Source organism: Coregonus clupeaformis, chromosome 34, assembly GCF_020615455.1.
Source record: "Coregonus clupeaformis isolate EN_2021a chromosome 34, ASM2061545v1, whole genome shotgun sequence".
Taxonomy (NCBI): Eukaryota; Metazoa; Chordata; class Actinopteri; order Salmoniformes; family Salmonidae; genus Coregonus; species Coregonus clupeaformis.
In genome coordinates, this window is record NC_059225.1 from 13,716,747 (window position 1) to 13,740,600 (window position 23,854).

Genomic DNA, 23,854 nt, shown 5'->3' on the forward strand with positions numbered 1-23,854 from the left:
CTAAATAAACGTAAAGTAACACAATAAAATAACAATAATGATGCTATGTACAAGGGGTACCGGTACCGAGTTAATGTACAGGGGTACGGGTTAGTCAAGGTAATTGATGTAATATGTACATGTAGGTAGGGGTAAAGTGACTATGCGTAGATAATAAACAGTGAGTAGCAGCAGTGTAAAAAGAAAGGGGGGTAGGGTCAACGCAAATAGTCCGGGTGGCCATTTGATTAATTGTTCAGCAGTCTAATGGCTTGGGGTAGAAGCTGTTAAGGAGCCTTTTGGACCTAGACTTGGCGCTCCGGTACCGCTTGCCGTGCGGTAGCAGAGAGAACAGTCTATGACCTGGGTGACTGGAGTCTTTGACAATTCTTTGGGCCTTCCTCTGACACTGCCTAGTATAGAGGTCCTGGAAAGCAGGAAGCTTGGCCCCAGTGATGCTTGGCTACCCTCTGTAGCGCCTTACGGTCGGCTGCCGAGCAGTTGCCATACCAGGCGGTGATGCAACTGATCAGGATACTCTCGATGGTGCAGCTGTAGAACGTTTTGAGGATCTGGGGACCCATGCCATACAATCACACATAAAACTTGAAAAAGCCATACATGCACATGAGTAAAATCATGAAGGATAACACATAATAAAGTCTGGGACTTATTTCCATTGTGATCCTCTTGAAACAAGATGGCTAGGCAAGATCGAACACGGTTGACCACAGTATGACAGCGAGATAATAAAACATAAAAACAAAGAAGAACATCTTGTCTTGGTGTGTTTGGACCATGATAGTTTGTTGGTGATGTGGACACCAAGGAACTTGAAGCTCTCGACCCGCTCCACTATAGCCCCGTCAATGTGAATGGGGGCTATTTTTCGCACCTCCTTTTCCTGTAGTTCACGATCAGCTCCTTTGTCTTGCTCACGTTGAGGGAGAGGTTGTTGTCCTGGCACCACACTGCCAGGTCTCTGACCTCCTCCCTATAGGCTGTCTCATCGTTGTCAGTGATCAGGCCTACCACCGTTGTGTTGTCAGCAAACTTAATGATGGTGTTGGAGTGGTGCTTGGCCACGCAGTCATGGGTGAACAGGGAGTACAGGAGGGGACTAAGCACGCACCCCTGAGGGGATGTGTTGTTGCCTACTCTTACCACCTGGGGGTGGCCCGTCAGGAAGTCCAGGATTCAGTTGCAGAGGGAGGTGTTTAGTCACAGGGTCCTTAGCTTAGTGATGAGCTTTGTGGGCACTATGGTGTTGAATGCTGAGCTATAGTCAATTAACAGCATTCTCACATAGGTGTTCCTTTTGTCCAGGTGGGAATGTTGACCTGTTTTAAGGTCTTGCTCACACCGGCTACGGAGAGTGTGATCACACATTTGTCCGGAACAGCTGGTGCTCTCATGCATGCTTCAGTGTTGCTTGCCTCGAAGCGACCATAAAAGGCATTTAGCCCGTCTGGTAGGCTCACGTCACTGAGCAGCTCCCGGCTGGGTTTCCCTTTGTAGTCCACAATAGTTTGCAAGCCCTGCCACATCCAATGAGCGTCAGAGTCGGTGTAGTAGGATTCAATCTTAGTCCTGTATTGACGCTTTGCCTGTTTGATGATGCATCAGAGGGCATAGTGGGATTTCTTATAAGCGTCCGGATTAGTGTACCGCTCCTTGAAAGCGGCAGCTCTAGCCTTTAGCTTGGTGTGGATGTTGCCTGTAATCCATGGCTTCTGGTTGGGATATGTACATACAGTCACTGTTGGGATGACGTTGTCGATGCACTTATTGATGAAGCCGGTGCCTGAGGTGGTATACTCCTCAATGCCATTAGATGAATCCCGGAACATATTCCAGTCTGGGCTAGCAAAACAGTCCTGTAGCGTAGCATCCGCATCATCTTACCACTTCTGTATTGAGCAAGTCACTGGTACTTCCTGCTTTAGTTTTTGCTTGTAAGCAGGAACCAGGGTCAGATTTGCCAAATGAAGGCTTTCAACGCATCTCTGTGTGTGGAGTAAAGGTGGTCTATTTTTTTTTTTCTCTCTGGTTGCACATGTGACATGCTGGAAGAAATTAGATAAAACTGATTTTATCCGCAAGTTTGCCTGCATAAAAGTCCCTGGCCACTAGGAGCGCCGCTTCTGGATGAGCATTTTCATGTTTGCTTATGGCCTTATACAGCTTGTTGAGTGCAGTCTTAGTGCCAGCATCAGTTTGTGGTGGTAAATAGACAGCTACGAAAAATATAGATGAAAATTCTCTTGGTAGGTAGTGTGGTCTACAGCTTATCATGAGGTACTCTACCTCAGGCAAGCAATACCTCGAGACTTCCTTGATATTAGACATTGCGCACCAGTTGTTATTGACAAATACACACACCACCAGCCCTTGTCTTACCGGAGGTAGCTGTTCTGTCTTGCCGATGCACGGAAAACCCAGCCAACTGTATATTATCCATGTCGTCGTTCAGCCACGACTCGGTGAAACATAAGATATTACCGTTTTTAATGTCCCGTTGGTAGGATAGTCTCGAACGGAGCTCATCCAGTTTATTCTCCAGTGATTGCATGTTGGCCAATAGAATGGATGGTAGAGGCGGGTTACCCACTTGCCGACTAATTCTCACAAGCTGTAGTGTGTTTGTGTGTGTGAGAGAAAGATTAATGAGTTCTAGCATCTTTGTGTATATGTTAGCTGTAGTGTGTGTGTGTAAGTGTTTGATTAAATGTAGGATTGCAAAACTTCTGTACATTTTCCAAAATTCCCCGGTGTTCCAGAATTCCCGGTTGGAGGACTCCGTGATTTTCTGCCTATTCTTTCAGAATTCCAGTAATCTTCACGTGGAGATTTCTGAAAAACCGGGGAATGATTGGAAAGTTACTGGAATTTTGCAACCCTAATTTAAATGGTTATTGATATATGATGGTACCATGTATCTGTTTGTGTGCGTGTCTAATCCATCATGGCTGTGTCAGTGTGATACGTGTTTCTCAGGGGAATGTGTTTATAATCCATCACTGTCCCTCCCTCTGTGTCTCAGCCTGCCCGCTCCACCGGTGGTGCGCTCACCTTATTCTTCCCCTGGAGCACTTCCTGTCTGTGTGTATGATGTGGTTGTGTGTGGACGTGCTGGGGGCTCCACAGTGAGGAGGATGGAGGACGCACGCACCTTGGAGGAGGAAGAGATGGACAGGTCTCAGCTCAGCTGTGTTGACACAGTGAAGTCACGGCTAGCCAGATGGCAGGTGTGTGTGTGAGTATGTGTGTGTTCCACAGCTGTGCATCACAGGAGGAAGACCGGAACTCATCATCACTATTGTGATCGCTATCTTCATCTTTATCATGGCCATCGTCGTCATCATCATCCTTATTATGACATCATCATTACTACCATCATCATCGTCATCATCATCCCTTGTTCACTGCTCAACTGCTTTCCCGATGGAGTCTTGTCAATGGTGTCCATGTCTGTAGCAGCATGTAATCTCAGCCGACATCGTTCATCTCTGTACTGTAGGATGGAGAGGTGGTACTGTCAACTCATTTCCCTCCATTCTTAAAATCATCCCACCATTCATTAATTGTCCATCCTATTCTTAAACATTCCAAGAGGATTACCACTGGGGTTTTCCCAGGTCATGAAAAACTCCTGGCTACACCGTTACCTTTCTACATCCATCTAAAAATATATATATACAGTATATCTCTCTGCCTGCTTTTGAATTACATTGTGCCGCCTTGAAGTAGATCATTTGGGATATTGTATTTTTTATATTTCAACACCTTTCAGAATCTCAAATGATCACAAACTGATTCTATCCCATGGCCAGTGCCAACCCCTCTTCTCTCTCTCCCTCTCTCTCTCTCTCTCTCTGTTCTCAGGCTATCCCTTGTCCCTCCCTGGTTGGCTCCTCTCATCTCTCCCATCCTCCTCTCAGCCCTCTCTCTTTCTGATTGCTCTTCCTCTTGGTAGAGATAGCGAGTGCCCGTGTCCTGTAGGGGCTACCCACCCTGTGCATGACACCAAGGGCCCTGACACACACTCACACTTACACACACACACACACACCCATCAGCCAGGCGACTCTCCCACGCCTCCCAGGAAACACATGCACATACGTGCACACACGCTTGCACGCACCCATGCAAGCACGCACGCACGAACACACACACACACACACACACACACAGTGTGCCTGCCCAGGGTGAGATGACTGACTGTTGGCCTGTCTATGATGTTGTCTCAGTATTTCATTTAGAGAAACTGCTAAATAAGTTACTAGCTAAAATCCATGAAAAGTCGAAAAGTAGGAAGCAACACACAATATAAAGCAACATTTAATGTAAAAAACATACATTTAATATAACATTTAAAACAATACATATTAATAGTTTTCATACAAATTTGGCCATTTTTGGCAATTATCATAAGTAAGTTAGTCATATAAAATTATTAAATATTAGATTCATATATTACTCATAGAAAATCTGTATACATGGAATGAATCACAAAGGGAGAGACCCGTAGAATGATTCACCTCAGTGTGGAAGTTTCCCTCGCACTCACTCACTCTCTCACTCTCTCGCTCTCACGCTCTCACGCTCTCACGCACGCACACACGCACACGCATGCACACATGCACCATCACACACACGTAAACACATATTCACACATACAAACATACACTACATTCTTAGAAAGATATGGAACCTAAAAGGGTTCTTTGGCTGTCCCTATAGGAGAACCCTTTGAAGAACCCCTTTCGTTTCAGGTAGTACCCTTTTGGTTCCAGGTAGACCCTTTTGGGTTCCATGTAGAACCCTTTCCAAAGAGTTTTTTTTACATTAAACCCAAAAGGGTTCTACATGGAACAAAAAAGGGTTCTACATGGAACCAAAAAGGGTTCTACATGGAACCAAAAAGGGTTATCCTATGGGACAGCCAAAGAACCCTTTTGGAACTCTACATGCACAACTATGACACTCAAACAAACCATAAAAACAGCTTCCTGTGCACATGAAGAGTTTATTTACAAAACACTATATCCACCAATTTTTCACATTTGTGCTTTTTCATCAGAAATGATTGCTTATGGGTACCTGTGTGTGTAAAATATTACTGTTTTCAGATTTTATATTCATAGATTTTAGATGTGATTTTTTTTTTTTTTTGCAAAACGCTATATATCCATTGTTTAGCTGGAATGGAATGTTCGTATCCTCTATAGTTGCCTGTGATATGTGGTTGTCCCACCTAGCTATCTTTAAGATGAATGCACTAACTGTGAGTCGCTCTGGATAAGAGCATCTGCTAAATGACTAAAATGTCAAAGGTTTTACATACAGATCTCATATTACTGTATTTAATTATATTTATACAAATGTTTTTCAATATTGATGTCATAAATGTATCATTTGAACAGTTCTTTATTCAAAATGTAGTTATTTGTTACATTTGACTGTGTAACACCTAGCAGGACTACTTGTTTCTCTGAGAGTGAGGCGGATATATAGTGTTTTGCAACAACAACAACAAAAAAACCATCAAGTGATAGATTTTAAACAAATACATGTCTCTCATTGAACAACCCCATGCCATGATTAGATAGTGAAAAACACACCATAAGTTCTTTAAACAATAAAAGCTAATTTACCAACATTTCTGAAAATTGATATATAGCATTTTGGAAATAAAGTCTTCATATATATCACACACAAAGACAAACTATTTTCCACACAATACATTTTAGTATAATACATAAATTCACTCTGGATGACAAATGGTTGATATACAGTGAAACGCCTTACAAATGACATAACATGACATAAGATGACATATGACTGTCATTGTCTCTGGGTCCTGTGGAACTCCTACATGGTAGGTGTTTGATGAGCAGTCCCAGAGTATCTTACAATAATAGAGAACTGTAGAGCATCCCATAGCATACCTCCTCCCTCTCTCTCTTTCTCTCTCTCTCCTGCTCGCCCATCTGAGATGTGTAGCTACTTACTTATAACGTATATGATTTACAGTCAGAACTCACAGCTTTTGTGGATGTCAGAACTACAACAGGATGGCAGGGCTCAGGGCTGGGGACAGGCTCATGTACCCATTATAGTACCACTCTAGGAACACAAGAAGCAGAAGCAGCTCCAGAAAAACGTGGCGTAGTGGATGGATGGAAGGGCACTTCTTTCTGCCTCAAAATGTCTGAGAAAAGTAACAATGTAAAAAAACAAAACTAACCAGAAAAGGGTTGTAAAATACAACCTGGGTAAGGGGAAATAAATAAATATAATAATAACCATTAAAAGCAGATCAGATCATTGTCCTCAGTGTGGTGTGACCTCTCACTCCTCTTCTTCCTCATCCTTCTCCTCCATCTTCCTCACTGTTCAACAGTGTACCAGGTCACTGTCCTGCCCCCCTCTGCCCTCCGACCCCGAGATCCCAGAAAGCACCAATGTGGGGTCGCAGGGTGGCTGTACTGTCTGTCATTGAAGGCGCCGGCTGCCTTGGAAACAGCCTTGCTGAGTGTGGTGGAGGTGTGGGATGGTGATGGTGGTGTTGGGGATTCTTCTAATGAAGTGGATTGAAGGGTTGGGGTTGGGGATGAGGGGCAGAGCTGGCGAGGGAGGGAAGACCAGGGGAGGGGGGAATGAGGAGAGGGGGGGGGGGTCTCAAGAATAGATCAAGCCCTTGAGGAAGCAGGATTCTGCCACGTTTGAAGACGGAGGGACAATCACGCTGCTGGGAAGCGTCTCGCGTCGGGGAGGAAGCCAAACAAGGAGAGGAAAAGCGCTCTGATTTTCGCACAGGAAACCCGGCGAGCCTCCTGCCCAGGCCAGATAAGAGCGCTGCGGTTCCCAGGGCCCAGGACAGGACCAAGGATCCACGACTGGACCCAGGGACACATCCAGCACCAAGGACCCAGACCTAGGACCTCAAGGGTGGATCCAGGCCCCAGACCCACATCTAAGGATCCAGGGCCAGACACAGGCTCTAGACCCACACCCTGCCCTGAGGACCCAGGTCCCTATCAGCCTGGCCCAGCCTGGCCCACTGTCCCTGGGCCTCCTCCGGCGCGGCGTCAGGCCCGTGTTCCGCCAGAGCTACAAATAACAAGGGCCTGGTCAGGACGAATCATCATCTATTCACATTCCAAATCATTACTCTAGAACTCTAGAACCAGAACAGAATGCTAGAGCTCTCAGTGCTTTACAGTGTAAACAAACAACAAAGAAATCACATTCAAATAAATCTCATAACACAAGTCTGAACCCCAAATCACTTGTACCTGTCTGAATACCTCATTTGTAATGAAAGCTACTTAAATGGATCACTCTTTGCAGGTAGTGAGAGTGGCCAACGGGGACTATCAATAGGCATGTAAGACTCAACATAGGCTATAATTCATGACTTGTCACAGCTCCTCTGTGCACGGAAGGCATCTTCTTGTTAGACCTTTCTGGACTGTGAGGTGTTACACTTTCTCCTGGCTGGCTTGCCAATTCATAATAATTGAAAATGTCATTTCTACCAGAGTTTTACCAGGTAAAGCCATCCATGTTGAGGCAGGAGCAGGAGTCACTGCTCATTGGTTCAGTGAAGTTATGTGATGTTGTTATGGCAATTTAATGTGGAGATGTGGTGATAAAGCCTTTCCACAAGCATTGGAAGTAGGCGTAGTGTGTGTAGGCTGGTGTGAAAGGTCAAGTACACAGTGCACCTATGATGTCACAGCGTGTCTCAGTAGGGGAATATAACATGGGCGGTAGCTTGGTCTGGAAGCCATGATGTTCAGGTAACGGTTAACCTCTTTGACCTGAACACAACCAACACAATAGTGTCTGACCTCCAAGACCAACCCAAGTCATGTTTTTGCCAAGTGTGTATGTGTGTGTGTGTGTGTGTGTGTGTGTGTGTTCAATGACAGTTGATTGTTGGGCAGGGCCACTTCTCATGAGAACATGAAAATGTGTGTATCGTAAGATCAGTGTGTGTGTGTGTGTTGGAATATCATAGCTGATTGTTGGGCAGGGCCGTTTCTCCACAAGACCTTTCAAAAAATGTGTGTGTGTTTCATAAGAGCGGTTTGAGTGTGTGTGTGTGTCATATTAGAAAAGGCATCAAAGAATGCAGTGTGCAATCACAATAATAAACATCTCACCCTGCGTTTTGGACAGGAAGTTCATTAAATCATAGCGTTTGATTTAGAAACCAACTAATCTTGACTGAGAACACAGAACAGGCTTCTATTGAAGTGACTGAGAACACAGAACAGGCCTCTATTGAAGTGACTGAGAACACAAAACAGGCCTCTATTGAAGTAACCGAGAACACAGAACAGGCCTCTATTGAAGTAACTGAGAACACAGAACAGGCCTCTATTGAAGTGACTGAGAACACAGAACAGGGCTCTATTGATGTGACTGAGAACACAGAACAGGCCTCTATTGATGTGACTGAGAACACAGAACAGGCCTCTATTGAAGTGACTGAGAACACAGAACAGGCCTCTATTGATGTGACTGAGAACACAGAACAGGCCTCTATTGAAGTGACTGAGAACACAGAACAGGCCTCTATTTAAAGGCTTTTACTATTCTGCTCTTTAAGTCTGAGTTACACTGTACTGTGTCTGTGAATGTACCAGGCACACACACACACGGACGGACAGACAACACACACACACGGACATGGACACACGCTAACATATAGACAGTGACAGAAACATATTGTAAAAGACTCAGTCAAAGACATGACAAAACACACACACACACACACACACACACACTCACAGACATGAAAGGCTTCAAAAGGCATCTGTTCTGGTTGCAAAGAGGAAACCCTGTCTGAACACATGCTGAAATAGACCAAACATGTCTCCCTTCACAAACAAACTCACACACATTCTCCCATTCACACCCTAAAACAGGCCCTCATCTTATAGTCACAGACACCTTTCTGTCCCAGTTCTAAGTTGGGAACAATATGACTAAAATACATGACTTACGTAATGCCTACCAGGTTTTAAGAACATTACTTAAACGTTGACATGGTTTGTTCTGTGCACGGTATTGGGAGACTATGTGGGCATAGCGAAGGTGTGCGTGTATACATGATTATAGATACACAGTATGCTGTATGCAAGTATGTTAATTGAATATGTATTGGTAAGGGTGTCAGAACTGTATGTGTGTTTGAGTAAAGGAGTACTTACACACCTTTTGGAAGACGTGTATGTGTGTCTGTGCTAAGGCGTGTGACAATGTGAGCACCAGGTGTACTTACAGGCCTTTGGGGGTGCAGGGGTGCCAGAGCCAGGCGATGTGAGGAGGGGGGACTCCGTGGGAGGTGCAGTGCAGGGCTTGTCTGCTGCCCCGCGGGACACTACCTGGGTCCTGCAATGACACTGCCTTCTCCTCTATCCCAGGACTCACTGGAGGAAAACAGACAGAGACACAGACTAGTGGTGTATGGGTCTGTTGTTTGTTCACCCACCCGCAATTGCTAATAACCCATCCGCAACCAGCCGACTATACACTGAGTGTAGAAAACATTAAGAACACCTTCCTAATATTGAGTTGCACCCCCCTTTTCCCTCAGAACAAGCTCAATTCGTCAGGGCCTGGACTCTACAAGGTGTCGAAAGCGTTCCACAGGGATGCTGGCCCATGTTGACTCCAGTGCTTCCCACAGTTGTGTCAAGTTGGCTGGATGTCCTTTGGCTGGTGGACCATTCTTGATACACACGGGAAACTGTTGAGCTTGAAAAGCCCAGCAGCATTGCAGTTTTTGACACAAACAGTGGCGACTGGCACCTACTACCATACCCCGTTCAAAGGCACTTAAATATTTTGTCTTGTCCATTCACCATCTGAATGACACACATACACAATACAATCCATTAAAAATCATTCTTTAACCTGTCCCCTCCCCTTCATCTACACTGATTGAAGTGGATTTAACAAGTGACATTCATAATGTTTTGTATACTCAGTGTATATGATAAAGTGGAAATCTGAGGCCCACACCCGACCCTAACCCGCAAATATAAAAATTGCGCTGTAGGCCACAGTCAGAGATGGAGGAACGAACTTTTGACAAACCTTTTTTAGATAGGCCTATGTTTCAGCTTATTAAATTCCGAAATATGCAGCTTCTCTGTCATTAATTGTTGCCCTAGAACAGGGGTTCTTAAACTCTAGAGCCTAGAATACTAAATAAACCATTGCTCACAAGAATAATGTCATAATAAATCAATAGAATGAATGCTTAAATCTAGTGGACATCAGTAAAGTTTGTTTTCTATTTGTTTTCTATCTCATGCAGCAAAGATGTTTAGGGACCGGGGATAAATGCACACAAAAAAAACGGTTTTAAGGAAATTAAAAACTGTTAAAACGACCCAACATATTTTTGATAAGATTTCAGTTTGGCTTGGATGCATATTTTATGTGGTTGAAATACAATTTGCTTTGATGATGCTGATAAAGATAGCACCGCCACCTTTACAGACGGTCCCTAACCGCGCATTCATTTTTTCAAGATGCTGAAAGAAAGAAATCATGTTTCTCCACTCCTGTTTCCCCGAGTCAACAGAAATGCTTAATTCTGAAGAAGTTCATATTATATTAGGCTATATGAGAGGTTATAGACCTTCAGTCAGCGTCCACATTTCAGATGGGTTAAATGGAATAGTAGCCTATCTGAATAGTACAGTTCCGTTGACGTGCCATTTTGAAGAGAGAGGGGACAATGTGGAACAGGATAATGGGGGGAAGACACAAAGTGGGCACAGAGCAAAAGAGAGGGTGTATAAAGATGAAAAAGAGAGAAAGCGATGGAGGGTAAAGAGAGGAGGGAAGACTTGGTCCTCACCGTTGACCACCAGAGAGAGCGTTAGGTTTTGGTAGAGTCCGTGCTCCTGGATTCCCACCAGGATAGTGTACTTCCCTGCATCCTCCTCCGCCACATCCCGGATCACTAGGGAATTCTCATCCACATGGTAACGGGAACACTGCTCTGCTGCTACCTTCCCATCCTTCAACCTAACACAGAAAAACATGCAGGGAATTCCTTAATTAACTTAAAGAACGATAAAATTAAGAATTATACAATGTCATATACAGTAGCTGTATTTGTCTCTCAGATAGTGTAGGCTGATGTAAGATAGTGTGCAGGCTAGCTGACAGTCTGTATGTTCTTACCAGATGATCACTGGGGCAGGGAAGGCCCGTAGTTTGGGCGAGAGTCGGTAGGACTTCTGTCCTGCATGAGCCTCCACTACAGCCCCTTGTCTGGGCGTCAGACGGATAAACGGACGGTCTGGGACGATACACAGACACAGAAACAGAAAGGCAGACAGACAGACAGACAGAAAGGCACGAACACACAAACGCATACACACACACACACAGAGAATATCATGCATTAATGACATATTACAGAGAGTGACACAGACGGTGGTTGTGGTTAATATTCTCATGGTAGAAAGCGGTGTTTACCATCAATGAATTTGCTCATCAATGAATTTGTCACAGATGTGGGTGTAGTCGGAGGTGGGAAGTATTACGTCTATTTTGACTCACCGTAGACTGTGACAGATACGTTAGTCTCTCGGCTGACCGGACCACTGGTCACTCGGCAGATATAGAGCCCTCTGTCAGAGCGGTGGAGTTGAGGGATGGACAGAATACTGTAGAATACCATGTGAGTTTTACTGGCCATGATCCGCCTACTAATTATGGCTGCCCTGTTTGCCTGAGGGGAGAGAGAGAGGGAGTAGGAGAGACGGAGAGAAAGGGAGAGATATTATTCTGAAATAGTAAAAGTCTTCCAAACAGGTAGGCAGATGTTGAAGTTGTTATATACTAAGTAATATATATATACAGTGAGGGAAAAAAAGTATTTGATCCCCTTCTGATTTTGTACGTTTGCCCACTGACAAAGAAATGATCAGTCTATCATTTTAATGGTAGGTTTATTTGAACAGTGAGAGACAGAATAACAACCAAAAAATCCAGAAAAACGCATGTCAAAAATATTATAAATTGATTTGAATTTGAATGAGGGAAATAAGTATTTGACCCCCTCTCAATCAGAATGATTTCTGGCTCCCAGGTGTCTTTTATACAGGTAACAAGCTGAGATTAGGAGCACACTCTTAAAGGGAGTGCTCCTAATCTCAGCTTGTTACCTGTATAAAAGACACCTGTCCACAGAAGCAATCACTCAATCAGATTCCAAACTCTCCACCATGGCCAAGACCAAAGAACTCTCCAAGGATGTCAGGGACAAGATTGTAGACCTACACAAGGCTGGAATGGGCTACAAGACCATCGCCAAGCAGCTTGGTGAGAAGTTGACAACAGTTGGTGCGATTATTCGCAAATGGAAGAAACACAAAATAACTGTGAATCTCCCTCGGCCATGCAAGATCTCACCTCGTGGAGTTGCAATGTTCATGAGAACGGTGAGGAATCAGCCCAGAACTACACGGGAGGATCTTGTCAATGATCTCAAGGCAGCTGGGACCATAGTCACCAAGAAAACAATTGGTAACACACTACGCGTGAAGGACTGAAATCCTGCATCGCCCGCAAGGTCCCCCTGCTCAAGAAAGCACATATACAGGGCCATCTGAAGTTTGCCAATGAACATCTGAATGATTCAGAGGAGAACTGGGTGAAAGTGTTGTGGTCAGATGAGACCAAAATCGAGCTCTTTGGCATCAACTCAACTCGCCATGTTTGGAGGAGGAGGAATGCTGCCTATGACCCCAAGAACACCATCCCCACCGTCAAACATGGAGGTGGAAACATTATGCTTTGGGGGTGTTTTTCTGCTAAGGGGAAAGGACAACTTCACCGCATCAAAGGGACGATGGACGGGGCCATGTACCGTCAAATCTTGGGTGAGAACCTCCTTCCCTCAGCCAGGGCATTGAAAATGGGTCGTGGATGGGTATTCCAGCATGACAATGACCCAAAACACACGGCCAAGGCAACAAAGGAGTGGCTCAAGAAGAAGCACATTAAGGTCCTGGAGTGGCCTAGCCAGTCTCCAGACCTTAATCCCATAGAAAATCTGTGGAGGGAGCTGAAGGTTCGAGTTGCCAAACGTCAGCCTCGAAACCTTAATGACTTGGAGAAGATCTGCAAAGAGGAGTAGGACAAAATCCCTCCTGAGATGTGTGCAAACCTGGTGGCCAACTACAAGAAACGTCTGACCTCTGTGATTGCCAACAAGGGTTTTGCCACCAAGTACTAAGTAATGTTTTGCAGAGGGGTCAAATACTTATTTCCCTCATTAAACTGCAAATCAATTTATAACATTTTTGACATGCGTTTTTCTGGATTTTTTTGTTGTTATTCTGTCTCTCACTGTTCAAATAAACCTACCATTAAAATTATAGACTGATCATGTCTTTGTCAGTGGGCAAACGTACAAAATCAGCAGGGGATCAAATACTTATTTCCCTCACTGTATACTTTAAAGTTCTTCTACATACAGTACTACATAACGTAGTGCACTTCATTGTAGTGTACTTCATAATTCTAGTGTACTTCATATGTTTCTCACCTGCCCGGGGTAGTCCCAGCTGATGGACACTCTGCTGTTCCACTCTGCAGTGACAGTACAGTTGATGGCCAGACTCTCCCCCTGTAAAGCCTGGACTGGACTGGTACTGTTCAGATACACATCCATGATCTTATTCACTGGAGAGGAGGGTGGGGGGTAGGTGGTGGGGGGGAGAGCACTCATTTATTACCTGCAATATATAGAATTGAGGTGCTTGGCCTTGGTAGTGCTCACCTGGTCTATGTGTGTGTCAGGTAAGTGTGTGTCTGTGTGTGTGTGTGTGTGTGTGTGTGTGTGTGTGTGTGTGGACATGTTTAAACCAAGATACATTTGACCAACTGGGGACATTTTGTTGGTCTCCAAAAGGTCAAATGCTATTTCTAGGGGGTTAGAATTAGGTTTAGGGTTAGGAGATAGGGTTAGTTTTATGGTTACTGTTAGGAGCTAGGGTTAGGTTTAGGGTTAGGGTTAAGGTTAGGTTTTTGGGTTAGGGTTAGGGTTAGGATTAAGGTTAGGGTTAGGGTAAGGGTATGGGTTAGGGTTAGGTTTAGGCGTTAGGGAAAATAGGATTTTGAATGGGACTGAATTGTATGTCCCCACAAGGTTAGCTGCGCAAGACTGTGTGTGTGTGTGTGTGTGTGAGTGTGTGTGTGTGTGCATGTGCACGTGCAAGTGCATGTGCGTGTAAGAATGAGTCTGTGTGTATGTGTGTGCATGTGTGTGTGTGTGTGCTCACCTTGTCTGTGTGTGAGGTAACTGAGGGAGTGTGTGGTCCCGTTGACAGTGGTCTTGCAGGAGAACAGGCCGATGTAGAAGTAGGTGGGACTGCGGATGAGGAAGCCCTGTCTGCTGTTCCACACTATGTTCCTCTGGTCTGGGGTCAACTCACGGTCAGGGAACTGGAGGCATGAACACACACGGTCATGACCACAACCACAACCGTAAAAACAGTCTCATAAAAGCAATGTCACACAAAATGAAATGTCTGGTTCTGGGATATTGTCAACTTCCGGTTAGGGATGAGAAAACCCGGTCAACAACCACAGCCACACCATAAACTCAACACAACCACAACCATTTTGTGAACTCAACCACCAACTCAACCCAGCCATGTCATGAGCTATTCAGAACCACGACCACATCCTGAACTCAACACAACCATACTACAGTCACACAAAAGCAACACTGCACACATTCACAACTACTGAGCAAATCATGAACACCACAACCACACAGAACAACATGGGGGCTATTAATGACTCAAATGAGGCCACATTGGCAATACGCATGATGCATATTATTACTGCAATATCACAAAACAACTAGGTGAAAAATCTGTCAATGTGAGTCTTGTGTTACTGTAGAGAGAGAGTCTTCTTACTGTAAAGACAGAGTCTTGTGTTACTGTAGAGACAGAGACTTGTTACCATAGAGACAGTCTTGTGTTACTGTAGAGACAGTCTTGCGTTACTGTAGAGACAGAGTCTTGTGTTACTGTAGAGACAGAGACTTGTTACCGTAGAGACAGAGTCTTGTGTTACTGTAGAGAGAGTCTTGTGTTACTGTAGACACTTGTGTTACTGTAGAGACAGAGTATTGTGTTACTGTAGAGGCAGAGTCTTGTGTTACTGTAGAGACAGAGTCTTGTGTTACTGTAGAGACAGAGTCTTGTGTTACTGTAGAGGCAGAGTCTTGTGTTACTGTAGAGACAGAGTCTTGTGTTACTGTAGAGGCAGAGTCTTGTGTTACTGTAGAGGCAGAGTCTTGTGTTACTGTAGAGAGTCTTGTGTTACTGTAGAGACAGAGTCTTGTGTTACTGTAGAGACAGAGTCTTGTGTTACTGTAGAGACAGAGTATTGTGTTACTGTAGAGGCAGAGTCTTGTGTTACTGTAGAGACAGAGTCTTGTGTTACTGTAGAGGCAGAGTCTTGTGTTACTGTAGAGACAGAGTATTGTGTTACTGTAGAGACAGAGTCTTGTGTTACTGTAGAGACAGAGTTATGTGTTACTGTAGACACTTGTGTTACTGTAGAGACAGAGTCTTGTGTTACTGTAGAGACAGAGACTTGTTACCGTAGAGACAGAGTATTGTGTTACTGTAGAGAGAGTCTTGTGTTACTGTAGACACTTGTGTTACTGTAGAGACAGAGTCTTGTGTTACTGTAGAGACAGAGTATTGTGTTACTGTAGAGACAGAGTATTGTGTTACTGTAGAGACAGAGTCTTGTGTTACTGTAGAGGCAGAGTCTTGTGTTACTGTAGAGACAGAGTCTTGTGTTACTGTAGAGACAGAGTATTGTGTTACTGTAGAGGCAGAGTATTGTGTTACTGTAGAGACAGAGTCTTGTGTTACTGTAGAGGCAGAGTCTTGTGTTACTGTAGAGAGTCTTGTGTTACTGTAGAGAGTCTTGTGTTACTGTAGAGACAGAGTCTTGTGTTACTGTAGAGACAGAGTATTGTGTTACTGTAGAGGCAGAGTCTTGTGTTACTGTAGAGGCAGAGTCTTGTGTTACTGTAGAGACAGAGTCTTGTGTTACTGTAGAGACAGAGTATTGTGTTACTGTAGAGGCAGAGTATTGTGTTACTGTAGAGACAGAGTCTTGTGTTACTGTAGAGGCAGAGTCTTGTGTTACTGTAGAGGCAGAGTCTTGTGTTACTGTAGAGAGTCTTGTGTTACTGTAGAGACAGAGTCTTGTGTTACTGTAGAGACAGAGTCTTGTGTTACTGTAGAGACAGAGTCTTGTGTTACTGTAGAGGCAGAGTCTTGTGTTACTGTAGAGGCAGAGTCTTGTGTTACTGTAGAGACAGAGTCTTGTGTTACTGTAGAGGCAGAGTCTTGTGTTACTGTAGAGACAGAGTATTGTGTTACTGTAAAGACAGAGTCTTGTGTTACTGTAGAGACAGAGTCTTGTGTTACTGTAGAGACAATTGTGTTACTGTAAAGACAGAGTCTTGTGTTACTGTAGAGACAGAGTCTTGTGTTACTGTAGACACTTGTGTTACTGTAGAGACAGAGTCTTGTGTTACTGTAGAGACAGAGACTTGTTACCGTAGAGACAGAGTATTGTGTTACTGTAGAGAGAGTCTTGTGTTACTGTAGACACGTGTGTTACTGTAGAGACAGAGTCTTGTGTTACTGTAGAGGCAGAGTCTTGTGTTACTGTAGAGACAGAGTATTGTGTTACTGTAAAGACAGAGTCTTGTGTTACTGTAGAGACAGAGTCTTGTGTTACTGTAGACACTTGTGTTACTGTAGAGACAGAGTCTTGTGTTACTGTAGAGACAGAGACTTGTTACCGTAGAGACAGAGTATTGTGTTACTGTAGAGAGAGTCTTGTGTTACTGTAGACACGTGTGTTACTGTAGAGACAGAGTCTTGTGTTACTGTAGAGACAGAGTATTGTGTTACTGTAGAGACAGAGTATTGTGTTACTGTAGAGACAGAGTCTTGTGTTACTGTAGAGACAGAGTCTTGTGTTACTGTAGAGGCAGAGTCTTGTGTTACTGTAGAGGCAGAGTCTTGTGTTACTGTAGAGGCAGAGTCTTGTGTTACTGTAGAGGCAGAGTCTTGTGTTACTGTAGAGGCAGAGTATTGTGTTACTGTAGAGGCAGAGTCTTGTGTTACTGTAGAGACAGAGTCTTGTGTTACTGTAGAGACAGAGTCTTGTGTTACTGTAGAGAGTCTTGTGTTACTTTGGAGACAAAGTCTTGTGTAAAATGGTTGTTTTCTTGGAGGAGGCAGACTCAAGGAAATGTTTATTAGAGTTTCAGTGACACGGTGGAAGCGTCCCGCCCACTCTCAGGGGAACATGTGGACCCCCCTCGACCCCCTCACCCTCAGTGTTAACTGGCTGATAGCCACCCTCACCCCCAGTGTTAACTGGCTGATAGCCCCCTCACCCCCAGTGTTAACTGGCTGATAGCCCCCCTCACCCCCAGTGTTAACTGGCTGATAGCCTCCCTCACCCCCAGTGTTAACTGGCTGATAGCCCCCCCTCACCCCCAATGTTAACCACCTTAAGACGCCTCCTTTCCCTCCTATTCCCCCCGACCTTATACAGTACACTATAGTAAATGCCTCTCTGTCTCCTCTGTCTCGTTAGGACCCTGTGAATGCCCTTGGTGCCCCCCTCCATCCCACCCCCTGGTAGCTGAATGCTGGGAGCTGAGGATTCAGAGGATGGTGGGGATGGAGGGGGGTTGGAGGGGGGTGGAGGGGGGTGTAAGGGGGTTGGAGGGGGGTTGGAGGATGAGAGAGAAGTCAGGACGTGGGAAACATGATTCCAGTCCATCTGCTCACATCCTGTAACTACAGGATAGAGACTGGACTGAACTAGACTGGACCCCTAGGTCATGCTACACCACCCCCTTCCGCTCACCTCCCCTCCTCGCCCCACCGGGTCACTTTCACGGCTGCAGCGAGAGAGAATGGCCCCCTGGGTATTGATCCCTGCTGAGAGGTGGGACGACAAATTAAAGATCCAGGCAGAGTGCAAAATCCTTCCAGGAAAAAAACACTCCAGAGTGTGTGACAGTGTGTGTGGAGTGGACTCCAGGTTCTGAATGCTGGGCCAGGCAGGAGCGGATGGAGTGAGAGAACAGGGGTATTTTTAGAATAATTACCTTTGTGGCTCTAGGATGGGCGTTTGTGTGTAGATGGGAGCAGGGCGTAAACACAGAGAGCCAACAGAAGTGTGGAGATGGGAGCAGGGCGTAAACACAGAGAGCCAACAGAAGTGTGGAGATGGGAGCAGGGCGTAAACACAGAGAGCCAACAGAAGTGTGGAGATGGGAGCAGGGCGTAAACACAGAGAGCCAACAGAAGTGTGGAGATGGGAGCAGGGCGTAAACACAGAGAGCCAACAGAAGTGTGGAGATGGGAGCAGGGCGTAAACACAGAGAGCCAACAGAAGTGTGGAGATGGGAGCAGGGCGTAAACACAGAGAGCCAACAGAAGTGTGGAGATGGGAGCAGGGCGTAAACACAGAGAGCCAACAGAAGTGTGGAGATGGGAGCAGGCGTAAACACAGAGAGCCAACAGAAGTGTGGAGATGGGAGCAGGGCGTAAACACAGAGAGCCAACAGTAGTGTGGAGATGGGAGCAGGGCGTAAACACAGAGAGCCAACAGAAGTGTGGAGATGGGAGCAGGGCGTAAACACAGAGAGCCAACAGAAGTGTGGAGATGGGAGCAGGGCGTAAACACAGAGAGCCAACAGAAGTGTGGAGATGGGAGCAGGCCGTAAACACAGAGAGCCAACAGAAGTGTGGAGATGGGAGCAGGGCGTAAACACAGAGAGCCAACAGAAGTGTGGAGATGGGAGCAGGGCGTAAACACAGAGAGCCAACAGAAGTGTGGAGATGGGAGCAGGGCGTAAACACAGAGAGCCAACAGAAGTGTGGAGATGGGAGCAGGGCGTAAACACAGAGAGCCAACAGTAGTGTGGAGATGGGAGCAGGGCGTAAACACAGAGAGCCAACAGAAATGTGGAGATGGGAGCAGGGCGTAAACACAGAGAGCCAACAGAAGTGTGGAGATGGGAGCAGGGCGTAAACACAGAGAGCCAACAGTAGTGTGGAGATGGGAGCAGGGCGTAAACACAGAGAGCCAACAGTAGTGTGGAGATGGGAGCAGGGCGTAAACACAGAGAGCCAACAGTAGTGTGGAGATGGGAGCAGGGCGTAAACACAGAGAGCCAACAGTAGTGTGGAGATGGGAGCAGGGCGTAAACACAGAGAGCCAACAGAAGTGAAGTGTGAGTTATGCAGCGCTCCATTTCGGGGTCCGCGTCACATCCTGAAGGGAAAGCCAGGGGTTCATTTTGTTCTTTTTCCGTTTCCTGAAACTCTCCTTGGAAATTCCATCGAAACCTCTTAAGGAAAGACAATTCCTTCATTCACTTGATAAACTGCCAGTAGCCCACTCCCCTCACCTAGATGTTATTGCATTGTATGGATCAAACTGTGCAATCTCTGCCACAGAAGACGTTACCTAGTAGACGCATCCCAGGAGAGGAGGGGTGTGTGAGTAGAGGGGGTGGGGGAGGGTTGGCGGAGGCAGGGGGCACTCCAGACCCCACGTCCTGTCTCCGGGGGTAACAACAGTGCCAACAGGACAACAGAGGAAACCGCGGGCGCCGCTCACTCGGAACATGGCAGTAAAAAATAGGTATCACTGACACACTGAGACGTTTCCACAAACATACATACACACACATGCACGCACACACACACTGCACTTCATTGCACTTACGTACACTCACTCACCACTCAGGCACCAACACTCACAAACACATCCACACACTTTCACACATATCCGCAGACTGACACAAACAAACGGACACACACACTCCAAGGCAGGAATGGTTGCCAAGATAAGAACAATGTGTTGAATGATCTGTACTAGCAGAAACAACATGACTGTGACTTGTGTAAAGATGGGAGTGCTGATGGAGAAACAGAGAGAAGTGTTTTGTTCTAAGGTGTTGTCAATCAATCAATCAAATATATTTATAAAGCCCTTTTTACACCAGCAGATGTCACAAAGTGCTGTACAGAAACCCAGCCTAAAACCCCAAACAGCAAGCAATGCAGATGTAGTCAGGAGCGCTAGTATTGGAAATAGTAAAGGGAACTCACCTTGACCAATGAGACGGTGGCGTCAGGGTTGGTGACCCTACAGGGGAACACCAGTGGCTGGCTCTCCTTCATATACACCACATCTGGACTGTCATTTTGCTTCTCCACAAATGGCTGCTGTCTGTCTGAAACCACAGCACTGAGGTTAGGGATAGATACACACACACGGACGCGCACGGACACACAAGGACCCACAAAGACACACGTGTGCACCGACACACACACACACACGTGACAGACACACGTAAGCATGCAAGCACACAGACACATATTGTATACCGATTCAGCAGAAAACAATCAACAATAAACATTCATACACTCCCGCACACACACACACACATCCACACCCATACTTAATACCCATTCAGCAAATAGTCTCCTGGATTCAACAATAAACACACACAGATTGTTTAGAGGTAATCAAACAGCCTGTGATCCTTCCAGGTCTAATATCCCTGTGACATTGAAAGGCGTGGGCGGGTGGAGCTCACCTCATTGTTTGTCAGCTACTGTACTGTGTTATTCAAGGAAAGCATAATCTCTGAACATTTTAACAAAAGTACCCCAAGGACTAGTGGCCTGGACCACAGGGCTTCCTCCTGCTGCTTTGATTCCATATAAAGGAGCTAGCGAGGGGGCAGGAGGGGCAGGAGGGTGAGAGCAGAGCGGGCGGGGGGGTGAGCAGGGCAGGAGGGGTAGGAGGGGAGGAAGGGTGAGAGCAGAGAGCAGATCGGGGCAGGAGGGGATAGGAGGGTGAGAGCAGAGCGGGGCAGGAGGGGTGGAAGGGTGAGAGCAGAACGGGGCAGGAGGGTTGGAGGGGCAGGAGGGTGAGAGCAGAGCGGGGCAGGATGGGAAGGAGGGTGAGAGCAGAGTGGGGCAGGATGGGAAGGAGGGGTAGGAGGGTGAGAACAGAGCGGGGCAGGAGGGGAAGGAAGGTGAGTGAAGAGCGGGCGATGGAGTCGGACGCCTAATGGACTTGGCGGCCGGAGCGATTGATGGGCCCCAGCGGTCCTATTGGCCAAACAGTAGCCCCACCCTGTGACCCTGGCTCCTCTGGCACCTCTATCTCCTCTGGCCCCCAGCCCAGCTCCATGCCCAGCCAGCTTCTACTCAGAACAGGGAAAGGCAGAGTGGGGCAGACAGGGCTGTCACGGTGCCTCCTCTGCCCCTGGATGCCCCTGAATCCTGCCAGGCCTTCATCCTCTTTCACCCCTCTTACCCCCCCACCTACCTCCCCTGTCTATAGACCTCCAGCTCCCCTCCCACCTCCAACCCCCCGCGGCCCTCCTCCCGTCCCCCAGCACAGGATGCTGTGAGCAGGGCTGAGGGGAGCAGATAAGCCTGGTGCCCTGGGAAACTCTGCCCAAACCAGAGCCTTTCAGCAGCTGGGCTATTCCTGGCCCTGAATACCAAGGTAGCACGTAAACGAAAGTAAAAAGCTTTTATATATAGACCTGGGAGAGGGAGGGAGGCTGAGAAAATAGACATGCTAGGGGGGAGAAACTGTGCCAGAGTCATTATGAAGGATGTGTTGTTGGTACAAACAATGTGTAGATATAATTGTCTCTCTGGCATTGGTTTGTATTTAGCACCCACTGCCACTACATCCTGTTTAACCTGAGCATATAAACAATGAGAGAGAGAGAGAGAGAAAGAGATTGACTGACCATTCCATCAGAGAGGGGGAAGAGAGAGAGAGAGAGAGAGAGAGAGAGAGAGAGAGAGAGAGAGAGAGAGAGAGAGAGAGAGACTGATTGACCACTCCATCAATGGGGAAGAGAGAGAGGGAGAGAGTGGGGAGGAGGGAGAGAGAAGGGGTTAGAGAGAAAGAGAGAGGGTGAGAGAGAAAGTGTGATTGAGAAAGAGAGAGAGAGGGAGAGAAAGCGAGACAGAGAGAGTTTAACAGAGAGAATCAGTCAGTGAGAAAGAGGGAGACAGATATAGAGGATTCATATCCTAAACCTTATTTCCATTTCCTGAGCTCTAGCATTTGTGATAGAGTGGCTCTGACAGGGACTTGGGAGTACAGGACACTGTAATGAGCGAATCCCGGAGTGAGTTGGTAGCTGTTAAATGTTACCTGTGACATAGACGTAGACAGCGCTCTGCCTGCGGGTCCGATGGCTGTACCGACACCGGAACGATCCTGTGTGCTGGGCCTGGGCGGAGCTAAGAATCAGTTGGCTGCAGTAATGCTGGCTCTGCCTCCCACAGCGAGAATCCTCCAATTGCACACTCTCCTTATCTCTGGCCACACCTCCAGGGAATACCCACGACAGCTCCCACCGACCCCTGATTGGTCAAAGGTAAATTGTTGTAAACATTCCATCTCTCTCATCGCACCTCAACTTCTGAAAAGCTGACCATAAAAATATCTATATAAAAGCTAATCTGATCAGTGAATAAGTCTAGGCAGACAATCTTTCCTTTATCTCAAAATTTCCCACAACTTGCCAGCTTTATGTGGCATCGCTCATCCCTTCACCTACACACACTATACAGTAACTCTCACTAGATATGAAGCCAATGACAAGACACTACTGGAAGGGTAAGGAAAGACAAACCATCCGGCTGAATTCAGGCCAAAGAGTTCAATCTTGGTTTCATCAGACCAGAGAATCTTGTTTCTCATGGTCTGAGGGTCTTTGGGTGCCTTTTGGCAAACTCAAAGCGGGCTGTCATGTGCCTTTTGCTGAGGAGTGGCTTCCGTCTGGCCACTCTACCGTAAAGGCCTGATTGGTGGAGTGCTGCAGGGATGGTTGTCCTTCTGGAAGGTTCTCCCATCTCCACAGAGGAACTCTAGAGCTCTGTAAGAGTGACCATCGGGTTCTTGATCACCTCCCTGACCAAGGCCCTTCTCCCCCAATTGCTCAGTTTGGTCGGGCGGCCAGCTCTAGGAAGAGTCTTGGTGGTTCCAAACATCTTCCATTTAAGAATGATGGAGGCCACTGTGTTCTTGGGGACCTTCAATGCTGCACTCATTTTTTGGTACTCTTCCCCAGATCTGTGCCTCGACACAATCCTGTCTCGGAGCTCTACGGACAATTCCTTTGACCTCATGGCTTGGTTTTTGCTCTGACATGCACTGTCAACTGTGGGACCTTATATAGACAGGTGTGTGCCTTTCCAAATCATGTCCAATCAATTGAATTTACCACAGGTGGACTCCAATCAAGTTGTAGAAACATCTCAAGAATGATCAATTGAAACAGGATGCACCTGAGCTCAATTTGGAGTCTCATAGCAAAGGGTCTGAATACTATGTTTTATAAATGTGCAAAAATGTTCGCTTTGTCATTATGGGGTATTGTGTGTAGACTGCTGAGGATTTTTATTTATTTAATCCATTTTAGAATAAGGCTGTAATATAACAAAATGTGGAAAAAGTCAAGGGGTCTGAATACTTTCCGAAGGCACTGTATATATGAGCAGCCACCCAGGGCCCAGAGTCAGTACTATATGTATGAGCAGGCACCCAGGGCCCAGTCAGTACTATATGTATGAGCAGCCACCCAGGGCCCAGAGTCAGTACTATATGTATGAGCAGCCACCCAGGGCCCAGTCAGTACTATATGTATGAGCAGCCACCCAGGGCCCAGAGTCAGTACTATATGTATGAGCAGCCACCCAGGGCCCAGTCAGTACTA

The 23,854-nt window shown here is 46.3% G+C and overlaps 1 protein-coding gene across 1 annotated transcript in view; it reads right to left on the reverse strand.

Moving 5' to 3' along the window:
• The window catches only part of LOC121549844 (vascular endothelial growth factor receptor 1-like), a 42,019-nt gene that overhangs the window by 10,192 nt on the left and 7,973 nt on the right, over positions 1–23,854 (reverse strand). The window contains 9 exon segments of the mRNA XM_045210451.1: positions 3,052–3,151; positions 9,278–9,425; positions 10,868–11,037; positions 11,197–11,314; positions 11,578–11,749; positions 13,571–13,707; positions 14,307–14,469; positions 20,208–20,332; positions 22,288–22,499. Of these exon segments, the coding sequence (XP_045066386.1) occupies positions 3,052–3,151; positions 9,278–9,425; positions 10,868–11,037; positions 11,197–11,314; positions 11,578–11,749; positions 13,571–13,707; positions 14,307–14,469; positions 20,208–20,332; positions 22,288–22,499 (1,345 nt within the window).